Source organism: Oncorhynchus kisutch, linkage group LG20, assembly GCF_002021735.2.
Source record: "Oncorhynchus kisutch isolate 150728-3 linkage group LG20, Okis_V2, whole genome shotgun sequence".
NCBI classification, from domain to species: domain Eukaryota; kingdom Metazoa; phylum Chordata; class Actinopteri; order Salmoniformes; family Salmonidae; genus Oncorhynchus; species Oncorhynchus kisutch.
Genome location: NC_034193.2, coordinates 41661871 through 41681625, shown reverse-complemented (window position 1 = coordinate 41681625; position 19755 = coordinate 41661871). Strand labels below are relative to the sequence as shown.

Sequence of the window (19755 nt, the reverse complement as noted above, 5' to 3'; positions counted from 1 at the left end):
GAGCAAGGGGGAGCTAGGCTAGTGTAAATACAGAGTATTACAGAATACGCGCAGTAGGAGAAGTATGCTAGCTGATGGTTGTTATCAGGTAAAATAATAGACGCTAAATTAGAGCTCCATCATTTGTACTTTCCAAATGAAGGTTTCATGCTTCGGCTGTTCAATGATACGGTTCATCTAGCCTAACCAGAAAATGTATCAATCACGTGCCAGAGCGCTTTGTGGTTTTGTATAAAAACGAATAGGATATGACGCGCTTTGGAATGCTGCTCTACCTGTGACCAATGACAGTCATAACCTGCGGGGGCCTCTCTGGTTGAGGCTCTGCCCGGCTGAAGCTGTGGGAGGGAGAGCCTCAGAGATACATGACTCAGGGTTTGACCAACCCTTCTATTCTTCCTTGACCTGGAATGGTGTCAGAGGCTGGGACTGGACAGGAAGAGAGTGGATGTGTGTGCGTGTCGGTGTCTGTCCTACTGTGCACGTTTGCAGTCTGTAAGAGCCCCATACGTGTTGTACGTACAGACACCATAGTTCTCCCTGTACGGATACACTTGACTTCCCATTGTTCCCATGATATCAACATAACCCCTAAAGCAGGAGCGGCTGGGGAGGAAAAGAGGGAGGTTTGGGAATAGCGTTGGTCACATTACATGTTGGCTTACATACATTTCATCTCGTTTGGGCCATTCCAAACCAAACAGTCTAACTTTTCATCAACCCCCAGGCGTGCACACACACAGGCCCATGCGCAAATGCACTTGCACACGCACGCACATACACACAGCGACTCATACAGAGACGATGAATCATTTCCCATCTGGCGCTGCGGATCTGCCCCGGGAACGTGGGAAGAGGAAGAAAGAAGAGGAGGAGTAGCTCTGGAAAATGGATGTGCCAGTGTTTCAATTCAAAACCCCTACGCCAGGGATGAGCCACTATGGGGTTTGAGGGAGACCGCTGAAGAGGGAACTCTGTTAAGGGGACTTGTGTGTTAATAAATACATTTGTGAAAATGTGGTTGGGGAGAAATCTGTGGACACATACTGTATCAAGTAAGCCTTTATAGTAGATTGAGCTGAGACAAGATGAGGGGTACGGGTGAGCCGCGAGAGTGCAAGACGAGAATTAGTTATATGGCTTCCGGGGAATTTTAGGGACACATCAAGTCTCTCTCTATAGCAGATTGAGCTGAGACGAGAAGTGAGAATGGGGGCGCAGGAGCCGTGAGAGGAAGAAGTGCACTGATAGGGACATCACATCTAGCTCGTCATTCACACTAATGATAACGTGTGGGGGTTTTGGGCTGCATGGACGGATGCTCTGGCAGACTGGCACACTACAGAGGAGAACAGATTCTCACCACCAGCTCACATGATGCATACCCCCCCCTCCCTTGACAATATGGCAGTGGAACTGGTGGGAGGGTGTTACAGCACTTTGCGCTTCTAGTACGGATGAGAGCCCACTCCCGTCTGACATCCGTCATCATCATCAACGTTAAGATGGGTGGAGAAACCGAGAGAAGAAAGTGAGCGAGCCAGACGGAGCGAGCGAGCCAGACGTAGCGAACGAGACAAACAGAGCAAGCCACACACACACACACACACACACACACACACACACACACACACACAGAGCGAGCAAGGGACAGAGAGAGCAAGAGACATGAAGACAGCACAGACTGTCATGTTCTCCAGCAGTCTGTGTAATTCCCCTAGAGAGAGACAGAGACAGAGAGAGAGCGAGAAAGGTTACTCAGGCTGCAGTTCCTGACAGTCTCCGTGTACACATAAATATTGGGCTAAGTTTGGCAGACTTTCACAGGACCCAGGACTGTTATGGTCATGAGAGCTTGAATCTGAGACAGGAAGAGAAACGGACACTCCATTTCAAACAGTGTGTTCGTGTTTCACGTACACCGTCTATGCTTCTGTCTTGTACTCATCACTTTCCACGTAAGGTCTATCGGTGCCATGCATTAGCATGCTGTGCTCTCCACTGAAGGAACAATACTGCATGCTGAGCTCTCATAACGGAGCCCACCTAGTCTAACTGAGTGACAGTAGCTTAAATGCTATCTAGAATGACAACATTGAAGAGGATAAAGGGGACCCCTGATATTGACTTATGGGGAGAAGAAAGCCAGGCATACAAAAGGTACAACGGACAACAAAGAAGAAAAGACCCCACAGAAGTACAGCACTACATGGTGAAAGGAAGAAAAATAAGAGGGATGTCATTGGAGCAGGAGAGGAAAAGGGAAGAGGGAGGAAAGTACAGTAGCTAGACATGCTGCTGAGTGGCATAAAAGACACTCAGTGGTGTGGTGGTAAGCATTTCACTGTAAGGTCTACACCTGTTGTATTCGGTGCATGTGACAAATACATTTGATGGACAATGAGACACAACATCTACACCACTTCCTCAAGGGTTTAGAGACCACCTCGCCTCCCCAGAGTCAGGCCCTGTCTGCTACATCCAACATCCGGGCCATAGAATAACTGGGAAAGTCAATTGACGGAGGACAGCCGATGCACTCTCTCTAGTCTACATAGGCTCTACAGATCCTCAAAAACCCCTCTCTGTGCTTGAATACCCAAAAAGGCTAGTCAGATAAGTTGAGTGACATTTGAAGCTGAACTGAAGCCAACCTGTTCCAACACCTTCATGCAAAGATGTTATCAATGACGATCTCTCATGTCATTGGCAGTTCTTAGAAGCAGCAGAACATTCGCTTGGCAAGTTGGCCACAACTCTTACACCTTTTCACGCATGACGTCAGCTACGTCAACAGTTCTGTCTAAGAAGCCATGCTAGGTCGCGGCGGCGAGGCATCTGTTATGTTGCGGTGGCGGCGGTGCACGGGGTTGAGACAGGAAGAGAGAAGCCGCCGGCAGCGGTGTCTGTACGCTGTCTGGGCCAGATCCGGCGAGCGATCGCAAACAGGGGGGGAGGAGGGCGAGAGAGAACAAGAGAGAGGATACAGTAACGCTTGTCATCTTACAGGGCACTGAGGTCAGAGGGTAAAAATAGTTCAAAGTGAAGCAGCATCAGCACCTGCAAACTGACTTGGCTGCATCTTGACATTGTGACCACGTGCATTGAGGTACATTTGGGCGAATGCACAGCAAGATAGAATATTAAAAAAGGCATATAGTAAGACACAGATAGAATATTAAGGCATACAGTAAGACACACTATGGTGGTCCTTCTTCCAGATGATACTAGCTTACACTAAGACATAAACCCAAGAATGCACTTTTAGAAAGATGAATATATTTTGCATATCGAGTGATGGACTTTCGGCCCACCTCTAAAACTCTCCTCTCGGCCTCCGCTCCCACCCATAATATTGTTATGCAAGTCATGAGGTGTGCACTCCTTCCACTGTCGTAATTTGAATAACAGATAAAGCTCCCTCTTGCTCTCCTTTGCGCAGACCTGGATGAAGAGAGGATTTAACCATCCCGTGATCAGGCACTGTAAAAAGTGCGTTGTAGCTGGTGGGCCGTGAAGCACCAGAAACTTCAACCAAACTTGATGCATGCTGTGCTGCTCTTCTGCTTGCCAAACCTGGGCTTCGCCCTATGAAACCTTACTTGAAGGAGAATGAACACTGGACTGGTTCGGTGAGCAGGTGCTATTGTCAGTTTGACCAATAGGGGAATCCGTTTCAATATGGTGAGAATGTCGACCTGAGAACCAGCCACGGGAACCATGATTAAGGAAGTTGAATGATGCCTTGGAAAGAGCCTGGCAAAGGATCTAGGACAACGTTTTTGACTTTGAATAAGAAACCTACTGTGAGACAATATTCTGTAACCGAATATCTGCATTATTGAAACCAAGGCACAATTACATTTCCTTGAGACTTCATGGACCAGCCTTGGTTCAAATGATGCTTTAAATCATCATGCGCATGATGAGCATCATCATCATATCAAGAGCATCCATCTTGGGCTAAATCATGTGCAAATACTTGCCGACAGCAGACTTCTCTCTGCAGAGCAGTGTTCCACACCAAACGCGTCCGCTCTATACTTAGTACACAGTGCATTCCGAAAGTATTCATCCCTTGACTCTATTCAAATGTTGTTACGTTACAGCCTTATTCTAAAATATATATATATATATATATTAAAAAATATTCTTCAATCTACACACTATAAAGCAAAAAAAGGTTTAGAAATGTTTGCAAATTAAAGTATTTAAAAAAAAAAAAAAAAAAAATACCTTATGTAAATAAGTATTCAGACACTTTGCTATGAGACTCAAAACTTAGATCAGGTCGATCCGGTTTCCATTGATCACCCTTGGGATGTTTCTACAACTTGATTCGAGTTCACCTGTGTAGTAAATGTAATTGTTTGGACATGATTTGGAAAGGCACACACGTCTATATAAAGTCCAAGAGTTGACAGTGAATGTCAGAGCAAAAACCAAGCCATGAGGTTGAAGGAATTGTCCCTAGAGCTCCAAGACAGGATTGAATCGAGGTACAGATTTGGGGAAGGGTACCAAAACATTTCTGCAGCATTGAAGGTCCTCAAGAAAACAGTGGCCTCCATCATTCTTAAATGGATGTTTGGAACCACTAAGACTCTTCCTACAACTGGCCAAACTGATAAATCGTCAAGGAGGTGACCAAGAACCCGATGGTCACTGACAGAGCTCCAGAGTTCCTCTGTGGAAATGGAGAATCTTCCAGAAAGTACAACCATCTCTGCAGCTTTCCAGTAATCAGGCCTTTATGGTAGAATGGCCAGAAGGAAGCCACTCATCCGTAAAAGCCACGACAGCCCGCTTGGAGTTTACAAAAAGTATCTAAACGACTCTCAGACCATGAGAAACAAGATTCTCTGGTATGATGAAACCAAGATTGAACTCTTTGGCCTGAATGCCAAGTTTCACGTCTGGAAGAAACCTTGCACCATCCCTACGGTGAAGCAGGGTGGTGGCAGCATCATGCTGTGGGGATGTTTTTCAGCAGCAGCGACTAGGAGACTAGTCTGGATTGAGGGATAAGGAATAGAGCAAAGTACTGAGAGATCCGATACCTATTATTGGAGGACCAAAAAAGGCCATTACCGATTAATCTGACGATTTTTTTAAATGTATTTGGAATAATGACAATTACAACAATACTGAATGAACACTTATTTTAACTTAATATAATACACCAATAAAAATCCATTTAGCCTCAAATAAATAATGAAACATGTTCAATTTGGTTTAAATAATGCAAAAACAAAGTGTTGGAGAAATAAAAGTGCAATATGTGCCATGTAAAAAAGCTAAAGTTTGAGTTCCTTGCTCAGAACATTAGAACATACGAAAGCTGGTGGTTCCTTTTAACATGAGTCTTCAATATTCCCAGGTAAGAAGTTTTAGGTTGTAGTTAATTTAGGAATTATAGGACTATTTCTCTCTATACCATTTGTATTTCATATACCTTTGACTATTGGATGTTCTTATAGGCACTATAGTATTGCCAGTGTAACAGTATAGCTTCTGTCCCTCTCCTCGCTCCTACCTGGGCTCGAACCAGGAACACATCGACAACAGCCACACTCGAAGCAGCGTTACCCATCGCTCCACAAAAGCCACGGCCCTTGTGGTGCAAGGGGAATAACTACTCCAAGTCTCAGAGCGAGTGACGTTTGAAACGCTATTAGCGCGCACCCCGCTACCTAGCTAGCCATTTCACATCGGTTACACCAGCTATTAGGCTGATAGGCTTGAAGTCATAAACAGCGCTGTCATTGCGAAGAGCTGCTGGCAAAACTCACGAAAGTGCTGTTTGAATGAATGCTTACGAGCCTGCTGCTGCCTACCATCGCTCAGTCAGACTGCTCTATCAAATCATAGACTTAGTTATAAAACACAGAAATAGCAGTCTTTGTTCATTAATATGGTCGAATCCGGAAACTATCATTTCTAAAAACCAAACGTTTATTCTTTCAGTGAAATGCGGAACCGTTCGGTATTTTATCTAACGGGTGGCATCCCTAAGTCTAAATATTCTTGTTACATTGCACAACCTTCAATGTTATGTCATAATTACGTAAAATTCTGCCAAATTAGTTCGCAATGAGCCAGGCTGCCCAAACTGTTGCACATACCCTGACTCTGCATGCAATGAACGCAAGACAAGTGACACAATTTCACCTGGTTAATATTGCCTGCTTAACCTGGATTTATTTGAGCTAAATTATCAGGTTTAAAAATGTATACTTCTGTGTATTGATTTTAAGAAAGGCATTGGTGTTTATGGTTGCGCTTTTGTTAAATCATCCCCCAGCGTTGCATCGATTATATGCAACGCAGGACACGCTAGATAAACTAGTAATATCATCAACCATGGGGCGGCAGGGTAACCTAGTGGTTAGAGCGTTGGACTAGTAACCGGAAGGTTGCACGTTCAAACCCCCGAGCTGACAAGGTACTAATCTGTCGTTCTGCCCCTGAACAGGTAGTTGACCCACTGTTCCTAGGCCGTCATTGAAAATAAGAATGTGTTCTTCACTGACTTGCCTGGTTAAATAAAAGGGCTCAAAATCTGTGCCCAAAATACCGATTTCCTATTGTTATGAAAACTTGAAAATCGGCCCTAATTAATCAGCCGTCCTCTACTCCAGAGCGCTAAGGACCTCAGACTGGGGCAAAGGATCACCTTCCAACAGGACAATGACCCTAAGCACACAGCCAAGACAATGCAGGAGTGGCTTAGGGACAAGTCTGAGTGGCCGAGCCAGAGCTGAACCCGATCAAACTTCACTGGAGACCTGAAAATAGCTGTGCAGCGATGCTCCCCATCCAACCTGACAGAGCTTGAGAGGGTCTGCAGAGAAGAATGGGAGAAACTCCCCAAACACAGGGTGTGCCAAGCTTGTAGCGCCATACCCAAGAAGACTAGAGGCTGTAATTGTTGCCAAAGGTGCTTCAAAGTACTAAATCAAATCAAATGTTATTTGTCACATACACATGGTTAACAGATGTTAATGCGAGTGTAGCGAAATGCTTGTGCTTCTAGTTCCGACAATGCAGTAATAACCAACGAGTAATCTAGCTAACAATTCCAAAACTACTACCTTATACACAAGTGTAAAGGGATAAAGAATATGTACATAAAGATATATGAATGAGTGATGGTACAGAGCGGCATAGGCAAGATGCAGTAGATGGTATCGAATACAGTATATACATATGAGATGAGTATGTAAACAAAGTGGCATAGTTTAAAGTGGCTAGTGATACATGTATTACATAGATGCAGTAGATGATATAGAGTACAGTATATACGTATACATATGAGATGAATAATATAGGGTATGTAAACATTATATTAAGTAGCATTGTTTAAAGTGGCTGAATACTTATGTAAATGTGATATTTCAGTTTATTTGTAAAACATTTACAAATGTTTAGTTTTTTTTTTTTACGGTTTTTGCTTTGTCATTATATAGTATTGTGTGTAGATTCAGGGAAAACATTTTTTTATTCCATTTCAGAATAAGGCTTTAAAGTAACAAAATGTGGAAGAAGTCAAGCGGTCTGAATACTTTACGAATGCACTGTATGTCCGTATAAACTGAAAACAACTGTATCAATGAAACACAAGCCATAATCTTACACACCAAACCGGGGCTCCCTCGCAGCATGAAAACCAAGAGAATGAAACTGAGATGGCCACAAACAGCATGGTGCTCCGTTCCCCGCCCGCAATATGGGACATGCCAGAATCAACAACAAAAAAACACAGGACCTTGTGAGACCGTACCAATCCCCCACTTCTGGGGGTTATTCTTAAATCCTAGGATTCAGGGCTATAATAACAATAACATCATTTGCTTGTTGTCTAGACCAAATTCCGGTGTCTGCCAAAATTCTTAAGCCATAATTCGAAGAGTGCACAGTGCAGAACTTGCATGAATCATCAAAATGAGTAGAAACTCAGCACCAGAGAGGTTGAAGGTGCAGGTAGTTTTACAGATGCCTGGTATGCGTCCCAAATGGCACCCTATCGCCTTTCCAGTGGTCTATTTTTGCCCAGAGCCCTATGGACCATGGTCAAAATAAGTGCACTATGTAGGGAATAGGTTGCCATTTCAGACACAACCTTGGTTTAAAAACAGCCACATTAGGCTAGACTACATTTTCCAATGACATGGCAAAACATTCAGCAGACGTTTAGACAATCACTCCCTTTAAACTGACTGAAACGCTTCATCTGTTAAACTGAAAAATCAAAGGGGAGTTGAATGGAGAACCACTGCTAAAGGAAACAGCTTCCTCAAAGGGTCCTAAATCTATGTACCTCTGTCTAAACCACCTACACCTGCTTGCTCTGAGAGAAAGCTAAGTATTTTGTGTGTGTGGTATCAACATGACAAAAATACATTTAGTCTACCCAACCTCCCTCCCTTCCTGTCTTGTCTGGCCAGGTGAACCGTGGATAAACGTATACGTGTACACACACGACTACACCACGTTGACACTCCTTCAGAGCCTTTCAATTCCCCACAGAAAAAATGTCAAACCAGAGCGGTTAACTGAACAAGACTCGTCATCTTCTATCCAGAAAACATAGTTTGGCAATAAAGCAATCAACTGCCCAATTGCCAGTGATGTGCCAATTTCCAAACGGTCCAGCCAGACAGCTGTAGATTGCAAATCCATTAGGCAGATAAAAACAGTCGGACTCCATCAGCTAAGAGACAGGCAGACTAAAGTTGAACTGTCTAGAGGACTCGTGATGACTTACGAATAACGTGAGCACCTTCAAGGAATTTTAACATCTACAAAGTCGTAAATGATTTCAGACAAAACCCACTTATCTGTTATTGATATGCGAATTCCCTGAAGCACATAATTCGAACAGATGTCTAACCAACACACGCAACAGATTAGCCTAACTGCCCGTGCCAGCCGGGCAGCATGCATTAAACCCCACCGCACAAGTGGGCTCGCGCTAATGCAGAATTCACAAAAAATAAATACACATAAGTATCTTGCTGCATTTTGTAAATAGAGATATAAAATCATTTTTATTGCAATTTCTTCTCAGCATCAGACGAATTGTCACAAAAAAAAGTTTAAAAAACACATGACTTTCAATATAAAAATGCAAGTGAAACGGTTTAAAACAGATTTTTGGAAGGTCTGTTTTGAAAACGCAGATTTCTAAAACTGTAACGCGACCCTTTACCAGCCAATTCAGACACGATAAAGCCAATGACTGTACATACAACAACTAGTAATGAAGATAACCCAGAGCAATAATAATGAAGATTTAATGGGTTGGTTATCATTCGCTCTTTTTGTTTAGCTCACTGGCACACAGAGCAACGTATATAAAGCAGACAGCCAGCGTAGGCATACTGCCAGATAGAGACAGGATATGAAGGTTTCCATGTAAGAGGGGGCAGCTCTACCGTGGAGCCCGGTCATCTGGAGTGAAGAGTGGAGTGGGGGGCCTCCTGGGGCAGCTCTGCGTCGGAGCCCAGTTGTCTAGAGTGGTGTGAGAGTGGCCGGGGCAGACTAAACAGAGCCAAGGAAGTCTGGATGTGCATAGCAGCACCTGGACGCAACACAAGCCCTCTCTCTCTCCATCCATCGACAGATCACTGAGAAAAAAAGCTCTGGCTCAGACAAGGGCCTTGCACACAGACTACACTATAAGGCTACAGACTACACTGCACTATTCAGACTTTAATGCAGATGACACAGGACTCCCTACACAGCCACTTACTGACCACACCCAACACACATCGCTAACTGCTCTTGGTCCTTTGTAGCTCCGTTGGTAGAGCATGGTGCTTGTAACGCCAGGGAAGAGGGGTTTGATTCCCAGGACCACCCATATGAAAAATGTATGCATGCATAACTAAGTCGACCTTGGATAACAGCGTCTGCTAAATGGCCTATTACAAGGGCCATGCACACAGACTACACAATTCAGCTATAGACTACACCGCTCAGACAGGGGTCTATTAAACGCAGATGACACAAGACCTCCTAAGTTACTTCTAACTGACCATAGCCAGAGCCCACACACTCAAACAGACCTGCTCACTATATATCACTCCCACAAGGGCCATTCATTCACAGGTTAGAAAGACTAGCTCTGGTCTCCACCACACTACAACTCTGACTGACATTCCTGGGGTTACTGATAAACTAGAGCAGGGGCAACAAACACATTTTCCCCCTCGGGGGCCAGTCGGTCTTGAACGAGTTCAGGAGGGTTGCACTGAAAAGTGGTTATATTTCCTTGGTGGCAAAAATCGGCTAAATAATTGTCCTCTATGCATTGTTTTGGGAATCTTCGATGCTTCCTGACTGTCTACTGATTGTTAGCGAGCTGGACCGTCAAGACACTATGAAAATAGGTTGATTATCCTTTCTGCACAGTTTTGATTTGGTTTTAGTCATTTAAAGTATATTGAGTTCGTTTCCCCCCCTAACGTTTTATGTTTTACACCCTGACCTAGAAATCTGGAGTCTAGATCCTGGGTTGACAATCACTGCAGATAGGAGGACACATGTTCTACAATATCATATAGGCATAATAGTGAGTGAGTCATCTGATGATTACCTTAAGGAAACAGTCAAGATTGACGATGACTGAGCTTTTGACAGGAGCCTTCAGGTCATTCTCTATTAAACCTTACCAATTCTCCATTCCTCTGTGTCTCTTGTAGCTTGAATGGAAGCATAATGCATGTATGAATCAGACAGAGGCAACATGAAAAGACAACCTCGACTGAGGAAAGACTCAGGTAGGAAAAACCAGAGAAGGACAGACATCGCAGGCCATCCCAGATGGGCAGTAGCCTACAATGAGTGTGACATTTTTGAGCAGACACACACACACACACTCCCTCCGCCAGTAGACACTTCTCACACAGAAGGGTTGTCATAGGGGGAACGTTGTACTGACGTACAGAAAACTGAGTGACAGCCCATAGAAGAAACATGAAAAAGAACAGAGAGGAGAGGCAGAAAAATAAAGCCAACTGTATGCAGTATGGAAAGGAGCATGTAGGCTGGTTTACAATACGTACTAGGAGCCTTGTGACTTATAGAAAGGCATCAAACCCCACATTTCAAGGCAGTGAACCGTTACACAGCCAATTCATCCGACTCTCCTCCCATTGATATTCAGCTGGAGAGGCAAGGCAACACTGAGAAGCCTTTTCATTCCAACACAGAAACTTAGAGGAGATTGCTGCAATGGATTTCTGACAAACGCCTATTGATTGCGCCTTAAAATGGGTCAGACTGCTCTGCAGAGCCGGGTGGGCGGAGAGAGCCACGTGGCCAAATTAAGCCTCTGTCTGGACGGATGCTGTACTGCCTTATCTTAAAATGTTTTTGCGAATCAACAACAACAAAAATGTAATTTGCTAATCAATATGGCTGCTAGGCTAAAACGTATTTGCAGCGGCCTTCGCCTTTCGCGAAGGATCTAGTTTGACCCGGGAGAATGGGTTTCACGCGGCGGTATACAACTAGCCAACACCAAGTGACAACAATTACACACGGGAATGGCCTCTTCTCACTGTGTCGATTTAGATTAACAGCAAACGAATGCCTCTAATCTGCTTTCATTCAAAACATCTGGCCGAGCCTACTAGACTGTGCAACCCAGCATTAACTTAATCCTGCTAGGAGGGAGGGTGGGACAGGACAGCGCTGAGGGCAGTAAAACCAGCTCCCAATGCCATTCAAAATTGTCTTGTTGGTGTACCTTTACCAGATGTTTGTTACCCTTCACAAAACACAATCAAATACATTTCCTTCATCTTAGGGACAGGAGTCAACAGGGCTCCTAATTTAGCTCGGTGCTGACGATACATCCTGTGGAAGAGTGTGTGTGTTCCCTTTGAGGACACACAAACTTTATTTTCTGACCGCTGACTGAGTGAATGCTGAGACAGTGGCCTCTGCTAACTTTCCAAAACCGCATTCTCTCGCTCTCTCCCCCCACCGGCTAATGATCGGCCTAGGAAGGATGGAGGCGGGGCCTTTATCTTAAAATCGCCAGCTTCCTGGCTTTTCCCCACTCGCTCTTACTCAGCTCCTCCAGGCCCACTTCCCAAAATGCTAGAGAGACTCAACAGTCTAAAGTGGCTTCCTCGTCTGCACTGACCTTTAGTTATGGGATAGATTCATGTAATACAGATGAAGTCGGAAGTTTACAAACACTTAGGTTGGAGTCATTAAACTTATTTTTCAACCACTTTACAAATTTCTTCAAACTATAGTTTTGGCAAGTCAGTTAGGATGTCTACTTTGTGCATGACACAAGTCATTTTTTCCAACAATTGTTAACAGACAGATTATTTCACTTAGAATTCACTGCATCACAATTTCAGTTGGTCAGATGTTTACATACACCAAGTTGACTGTGCCTTTAAACAGCTTGGGAAATTCCAGAAAATAATGTCATGGCTTTAGAAGCTTCCGATAGGCTAATTGACATCATTTGAGTCAATAGAAGGTGTACCTGTGGATGTATTTCAAAGCCTACCTTCAAACTCAGTGCCTCTTTGCTTGAAATGTAGACCTCCACAAGTCTGGTTCATCCTTGGGAGCAATTTCCAAATGCCTGAAGGTACCAAGTTCATCTGTACAAACAATAATACACAAGGATAAACACCACGGGACCATGCAGCCGCCATACCGCTCAGGAAGGAGATACGTTCGGACTCATAGAGATGAATGTGCTTTGGTGCGAAAAGTGCAAATCAATCCCAGAACAATGGCAAAGGACCTTGTGAAGATGCTGGAGGAAACAGGTACAAAAGTATCTATATCCACAATAAAACGAGTCCTATATCGACATAACCTGATAGGCCACTCAGCAAGGAAGAAGCCACAGCTCCAAGGCTTGCAAGCCGAAGAACACCATCCCAACCGTGAAGCATGGGGAGGCAGCATCATGTTGTGGGGGTGCTTTGCTGCAGGTGGGACTGGTGCACTTCACAAAATAGATGGCAGCATGAGAAAAGGAAAATTATGTAGATATATTGAAGCAACATCAAGACATCAGTCAGGAAGTTAAAGCTTGGTCGCAAATGGGTCTTCCTAATACAAATTGAGTGTATGTAAACTTCTGACCCACTGGGATTGTGATGAAAGAAATAAAAGCTGAAATAAATCACTCTACTATTATTCTGACATTTCACATTCTTAAAATAAAGTGGTGATCATAACTGACCTAAGACAGGGAATGCTTACTAGGATTAAATGTCAGGAATGTGAAATACTGAGTTTAAATGTATTTGGTTAAGGTGTATGTAAACTTCTGACTTCAACTGTATATTAGATGGCTACTAAGTAGTCTAGGCTAATAGCTTTCACCGGTCAATTTTTGTCACATCGGTGCAGGAGGAAAAGAGGCCTAGATTGTGAAAAAAAGCCACTTATGACAGCTGAGATGCACCCAGGTGTGGTTGCAGACTATGCTGCATAAGAGAGGATCTGAAACAATTCTTCCAGGCTGGTACTATATGCTCACGGTGCCAACTGGAGGCGAAGGAGCAAATGGAGTTAGAATAGCTAGCCATTTAGTAGTTAGCTCACAGCAGCAGGCTGTTCGCTAGTGGTGCGAACAGCAGCAATTGTCACCTCCCGGTAGTGTTGGGAGTAGCTGCTTAGCGCCAGACTGTTCCCCATTTACTGCTTGGCAACGGCATTCCGTTCAAAACGGCAGGTGACTTCATCAGCCAGCGAGTGAAGGAAAAAGCCCAGTGAGCAAACAACAGGACCGGGTCACACTAAACAATCCATCAATCCTGATCTGTGACCAGCAAGTCGGGTGCCAAGGACTGTGGCTGGTGGAAAACAGTGCAGAAAAACACCCCGGCGTCTCCCCTCACAGACTAGCACTGATCTTAGATGTCTGTGGAATGCGGCCTAACCGCTAGGGCCTTGATTAGCTCTTGCTATTCCTTGAGCGAAATTGCATCTGAGACGAGAGGAAATGGCAAATAAATTGCAAGGCAAAGCTGCAACTACTGACAGTTTGAATGTGGCCTCTAAATGGCAAATGCACAGACAAATGGCCTGAGAATACCTTCAGGCGTCTCCCAGACTGCTGGTAGCAGACAGTAGTTTATTGACGATTACATTACGATTAGACAATAATGGCGGACCAGGTCTGAATAGAGTCAATAGATCCTAGGAAGCTATAAGCGCTTATGAGTAACCCAGCAAACTCTACTGATCGAGCTCTACTGTCTGCAAGCCATCCCTTCCCCTATCCCTAAATGACAAGAGAGAATTCAGTGAGACCACAGAGCAGACAGACAGACCGGGGTGGAGAGGCCAGTCTACGACACACATGCAAAAAATGTGTAGCATTAAAATGTGTGGTGGTGTTCCTCAGTTTGAAAGGAGCAGTGGTTTGAAGCGTTCTTGCCCTCCTCCATGGCGTGAACGAGACAGAGGATGTTCCTATGATCTGGAGAGACTCACGTTTCCTCTCCGTTTCACATTCCTGGGATTCCGAGTTGAAGACCACTGCTGCAGCCCATTTAAAACCATTTCACATATGGGGGGAAAAAAAGAGACCCAGGCCTTCATTGCACTAATCAAGATTTTTTTTGTATTATTATTGCATGACGCCTCATTATTGAAGGATAGCCTTAGCTTACTAAATCATAGAGGACTTGGGCAAAATATACATGTAAAGCCTTTTAAAAAGGTCACACTAAGCACTTGTTTTTCTATAATGAAGATAGCATTTGTATGGACAGAGGTAACATTACAGGCTACTTTGTTAGTAACAAGTGATTACCTTGGTATTACACAATTAGGTCTGTATGGTAAACACTTTCAAAGTAATGGAATATTCCAAACAACCAGACAACTCTTGCCGGACCGTGAGGTACTCTTGTTCACTCTTTTCCGGCTAGTACATTACAAGATTAAATATTTAATTTGGCAGGTCCTAGTAGATAGAGGGGTCAGGAATTTGATCTGATCATGGAGAAACATGAAACGCAGGGCATGCCATCGCCTCCTCTCCCCAGTCAAAACACTGCTTTCTCAAGTAAACAGACAAATGTTTGGGTTGTAAAGAAACCGTGAATAGGACCAAATAGGACAGAAAGTTAAGGGGGCTCATGCTGGCTCCTAAGGAATAGTGTCTTAAAACAGGGGGGAATGCACTACAAGCTGAGGCTATATAGGGGTGCTGAAAAGTTCATTACCAACACAAATCAAAGTACTGATGGAAAATGTTTAAACACTAGTGCAGTAAAGAACGGAAATATTAGCTACAAAAGTAAACTATTTGGAACAGGCATACAAGTTGCTGGTCTAAATCAATACTACATTTGGTAATGGTGTCAGTCTGCAGAACTCTGGCTACTATGGGCAGAGCTCTGGCTACTATGGGCAGTCTCTGCACACTCGGGCGGCAGGTAGCCTAGCAGTTAAGAGCGTTGGGCCAGTAACCAAGAGGTCGCTAGTGCGAATCTCAGCGCTGATTATGTGAAAAATATGTCGATGTGCCCTTGAGCAAGGCACTTAACCATAAATGATCATGTAAATCGCTCTTGAATTACTAAAATTTCCAACTAGCGTTACCTATGTATAATAATGTTAGTAGTACTGTAATTCAGATTATAGGACAACACATGCACGTAGTGACGATGGGTGGGCAAACAAAATTGTTGTAACAATGAACTAATGCAGTCATTGTGATGACCCCAAATGTTTTAAATTGGAGAGTTCGCTAGCTAGCTAACGGTAAATCAACGTTAATCACGACTATGTCAGCTAACTAGCTAACTGACTAGACAGGTAAACTAACGTTGGCTAGTATTACAAACTGAAAAAAGACAATTACTTGTTAGAAAACAGTATGCTTATTCGAAGCGTAGCTAACGACATTTGACCAGTGTTTGTAAATATAACATCGCGTTGTTGCGGAAAACAAAGTGTAAACGTTCACGCAGAAAACTAGCCCACTACTGTAGCTAGCTAGCAACGTTAGCTTGATAGCGCCATTAGCTAACAAGCTAGAGACAGCGAGGGTGTTTTACATTCTTACCTGTCAACCGCAGTTTCACTGGGCCATTTCTCCTAACTCCTTGATTAGACATGCCCGTTTGTGTTCCAGCTTGACGTGGGGGTATCAAAAATATGTATAATACATGTGTCTAGCTATTTCACAGAAATTAATCTCTATTTAGCTCCTATGGCAGTTTCAGTGAATGAAGAAGAATGGAGTCACGGCACAGTGGCCCGGATGAGCACAGCTCTAACGCTATTACACCGCCGTCTCGAGCACATACTCTGAAATAACCGAAATTAAAAAGCTCATTTCCAATAAACCAGGATCTCCTCCCGAAAGAAACGGTGCAATATGACGTCCAAGGCTGCTTCAAAAGCCAAGGGTGAGCTCCTCTCCCGCTGGGGGTGCTAGAAGTGTGTGTGTGGTGGGGGGGAAGCTGAAATTTCCAAGCCGAGATGTCTTGCTGGTCTCAATATTTTGGAAAGTGACCCTCCCCTCTAGTGACATCACTCACAAGGTTAAAACACAAGCACTAAATTGATGTACAATGTTTATTTAAATGAGGGGAAATTATTGGACATGTTTAACTGTTTTATGTTGTGTTCATCAATATGGTAGGCAAACACAGCCTCTGTCACTGGACTGCCTCACTAAGGCTGATCTAAGATCGGTTTTATGTTTCACCGTCCTCATGGTTATGAATAGGTTTTGTGGAGCCAGCGGAGGGTAAACTGATCCTACACTTGTGTGTTCATAATAGCATTGTCTGGACGTTTTTGACACAGGACTGTGGACGTACCCCACTTTCTGTCCGTTTCCCTTGAACCACTTCATTACCAAACATAGCGCAAGTCTGTAGCACTAACTGGAGAGAAGGGGGCTGATATGTAGAGGTCTGCATCAGTGTTTCTAAATCGGGTATAGTAAACTTCTGGCAGAACATAATATGATTGGAGGTAGGCCTACATTAACCAAAAAGAACCACTGGTCTACATGTCTGTGGCCCCCGAGTTGTGCAGTGGTCTAGAGGCGTCACTACAGACCCTGGTTCGATTCCAGGCTGTATCACAATTGATTTTACGTACCTGCCTGGTACGGCAATTGCTCGGCCTCTTACCGCAAGGCATACAGAGGGTAGTGCGTACGGCCCAGTACATCACTGGGGCTAAGCTGCCTCCCATCCAGGACCTCTACACCAGGCGGTGTCAGAGGAAGGCAAGCGGTACCGGAGTGCCAAGTCTGGGACAAATAGGCTTCTCAACAGTTTTTACCCCCAAGCCTTAAGACTCCTGAACAGGTAATCAAATGTCTACCCGGACTATTTGCATTGTGTGCCCCCCCCAACCCCCCCAAACCCTCTTTTTACGCTGCTGCTCTTCTCTGTTTATCAAATATGCATAGTCACTTTTACAAATACATTCATGTACATACTACCTCAATTGGGCAGACCAAACAGTGCTCCCGCACATTGGCTACCCGGGCTATCTGCATTGTGTCCCACCACCCACCAACCGCCTACCCCTCTTTTAGACTACTGCTACTCTCTGTTTATCCTATATGCATAGTCACTTTAACCATATCTACATGTACATACTACCTCAATCAGCCTGACTAACCGGTGTCTGTATGTAGCCTCGCTACTTTTATAGCCTGTATTTTTACTGTTGTTTTATTTCTTTACCTACCTATTGTTCATCTAATACCTTTTTTGCACCATTGGTTAGAGCCTGTAAGTAAGCATTTCACTGTAAGGTCTACTACACCTGTTGTATTCGACCCACGTGACAAATACATTTAGATTTGATTTGAAGTCCCATAGGGCGGCGAACAATTGGTCCAGCGTCGTCTGGGTTAGGGTTTGGCCGTCATTGTAAATAAGAATTTGTTCCTAACTGACTTGCCTAGTGAAATAAAGGTTAAATAAAATACAAAAATGTCAAATGTCATTGGCACTTTTTTCCTAGACACAAAATTGTTTATATCTCCATCTACTGGCTGCTTTCAGAAGTGCATGAGACAAGCTAGAAGCCATATCACAGAATATATCACATTCAATGAACAGCATAGGACAAGTTTGGCCCACACAAAGACAGCAGGTCAGGTCATAAACCCGCAGGGAGCCCTCTTGCCCAGGTCAAAATTGCACGAGAAATAAGCCTTTACTGGGGATGTAAACTGTGCCTCCAAATCAGACTGTGACGTTCCAAGAATACATAAACTGTGTTATCCTTTGATGTGTGTGTGTGTGTGTGTGTGTGTGTGTGTGCTGACCCAGCTTTTCTATTGTGTTAAACGTGCGGGCCTATGCTCTGTCCAATGCTCAATCAAACATGATGATTACATGAATTATTTAGTTTCTCATGTGTAACAATTCTGCAAACACATAGCCATTGGTTCTTGAAGAGTATATGAATTTGAGCATGCTTGCATTTCTCAGGACCCATCACTCAGCTGTTTCCCCAAAAAGTGTCCGGAAGCTTACTTTGTTATAGTTTGAATCTCTATATATCTCAAAATATATATATATATTGCTTAAAGGCCAGATGCAGATGTTTTTATATCAATATCAAAACATTTCTGGGTAACAATTAAGTACCTTACTTTAATAGATTTCCATTCAAATTGACAAAATTATCAATGGAAATCAAATTTAGCAACCCATGGAGGTCTGGATTTGGAGTCACAGTCAAAATTAAAGTGGAAAACCACACTACAGGCTGATCCAACTTTGATGTAATGTCCTTAAAACAAGTCAAAATGAGGCTCAGCAGAGTGTGTGGCCTCCACGTGCCTGTATGACCTCCCTACAACGCCTGGGCGTGGACGTCGGGCCCTCATACCACCCTCATGGAGTCTGTTTCTGACCGTTTGAGCAGACACATGCACATTTTGTGGCCTGGTGGAGGTCATTTTGCAGGGCTCTGGCAGTGCTCCTCCTTGCTGATGGAAGGTGGTTTTCACTCAAAATCTCACGATACATGGCCCCATTCATTCTTTCCTTTACACGGATCAGTCATCCTGGTCCCTTTGCAGAAAAACAGCCCCAAAGCATGATGTATCCACCCCCATGCTTCACAGTAGGTATGGTGTTCTTTGGATGCAACTCGGCATTCTTTGTCCTCCAAACACGACGAGTTGAGTTTTTACCAAAAAATTATATTTTGCTTTCATCATTTGAGTCCCTGGCGGCGTAGTGTGTTACTGATGGTAGGCTTTGTTACTTTGGTCCCAGCTCTCTGCAGGTCATTCACTAGGTCCCACCGTGTGGTTCTGGGACTTTTGCTCACTGTTCTTGTGATCATTTCGACCCCACGTGGTGAGATCTTGCGTGGAGCCCCAGATCGAGGGAGATTATCAGTGGTCTTGTATGTCTTCCATTTCCTAATAATTGCTCCCACAGTTGATTTCTTCAAACCAAGCTGCTTACCTATTGCAGATTCAGTCTTCCCAGCCTGGTGCAGGTCTACAATTTTGTTTCTGGTGTCCTTTGACAGCTCTTTGGTCATGGCCATAGTGGAGTTTGGAGTGTGACTGTTTGAGGTTGTGGACAGGTGTCTTTTATACTGATAACAAGTTCAAACAGGTGCCATTAATACAGGTAACGAGTGGAGGACAGAGGAGCCTCTTAAAGAAGAAGTTACAGGTCTGTGAGAGCCAGAAATCTTGCTTGTTTGTAGGTGACCAAATACTTATTTTCCACCATAATTTGCAAATAAATTCAT

The 19755-nt window shown here is 43.9% G+C and overlaps 1 protein-coding gene across 4 annotated transcripts in view; it reads right to left on the bottom strand.

The window, feature by feature from the left end:
- LOC109865717 (E3 ubiquitin-protein ligase SMURF2) overlaps positions 1–16519 on the bottom strand; it is a 76577-nt gene extending 60058 nt beyond the window's left edge. The window contains exon 1 of one of the 4 annotated variants that reach the window (XM_020454103.2): positions 16070–16519. In XM_020454103.2, coding sequence (XP_020309692.1) covers positions 16070–16121 — 52 coding nt within the window. In that variant the 5' untranslated portion in view covers positions 16122–16519. The remainder of the gene's footprint in view (positions 1–16069) is intronic. The other 3 variants (XM_020454102.2, XM_020454101.2, XM_020454104.2) reach the window with 3 other exon arrangements.
- Between the last annotated feature and the right edge of the window lie 3236 nt (positions 16520–19755).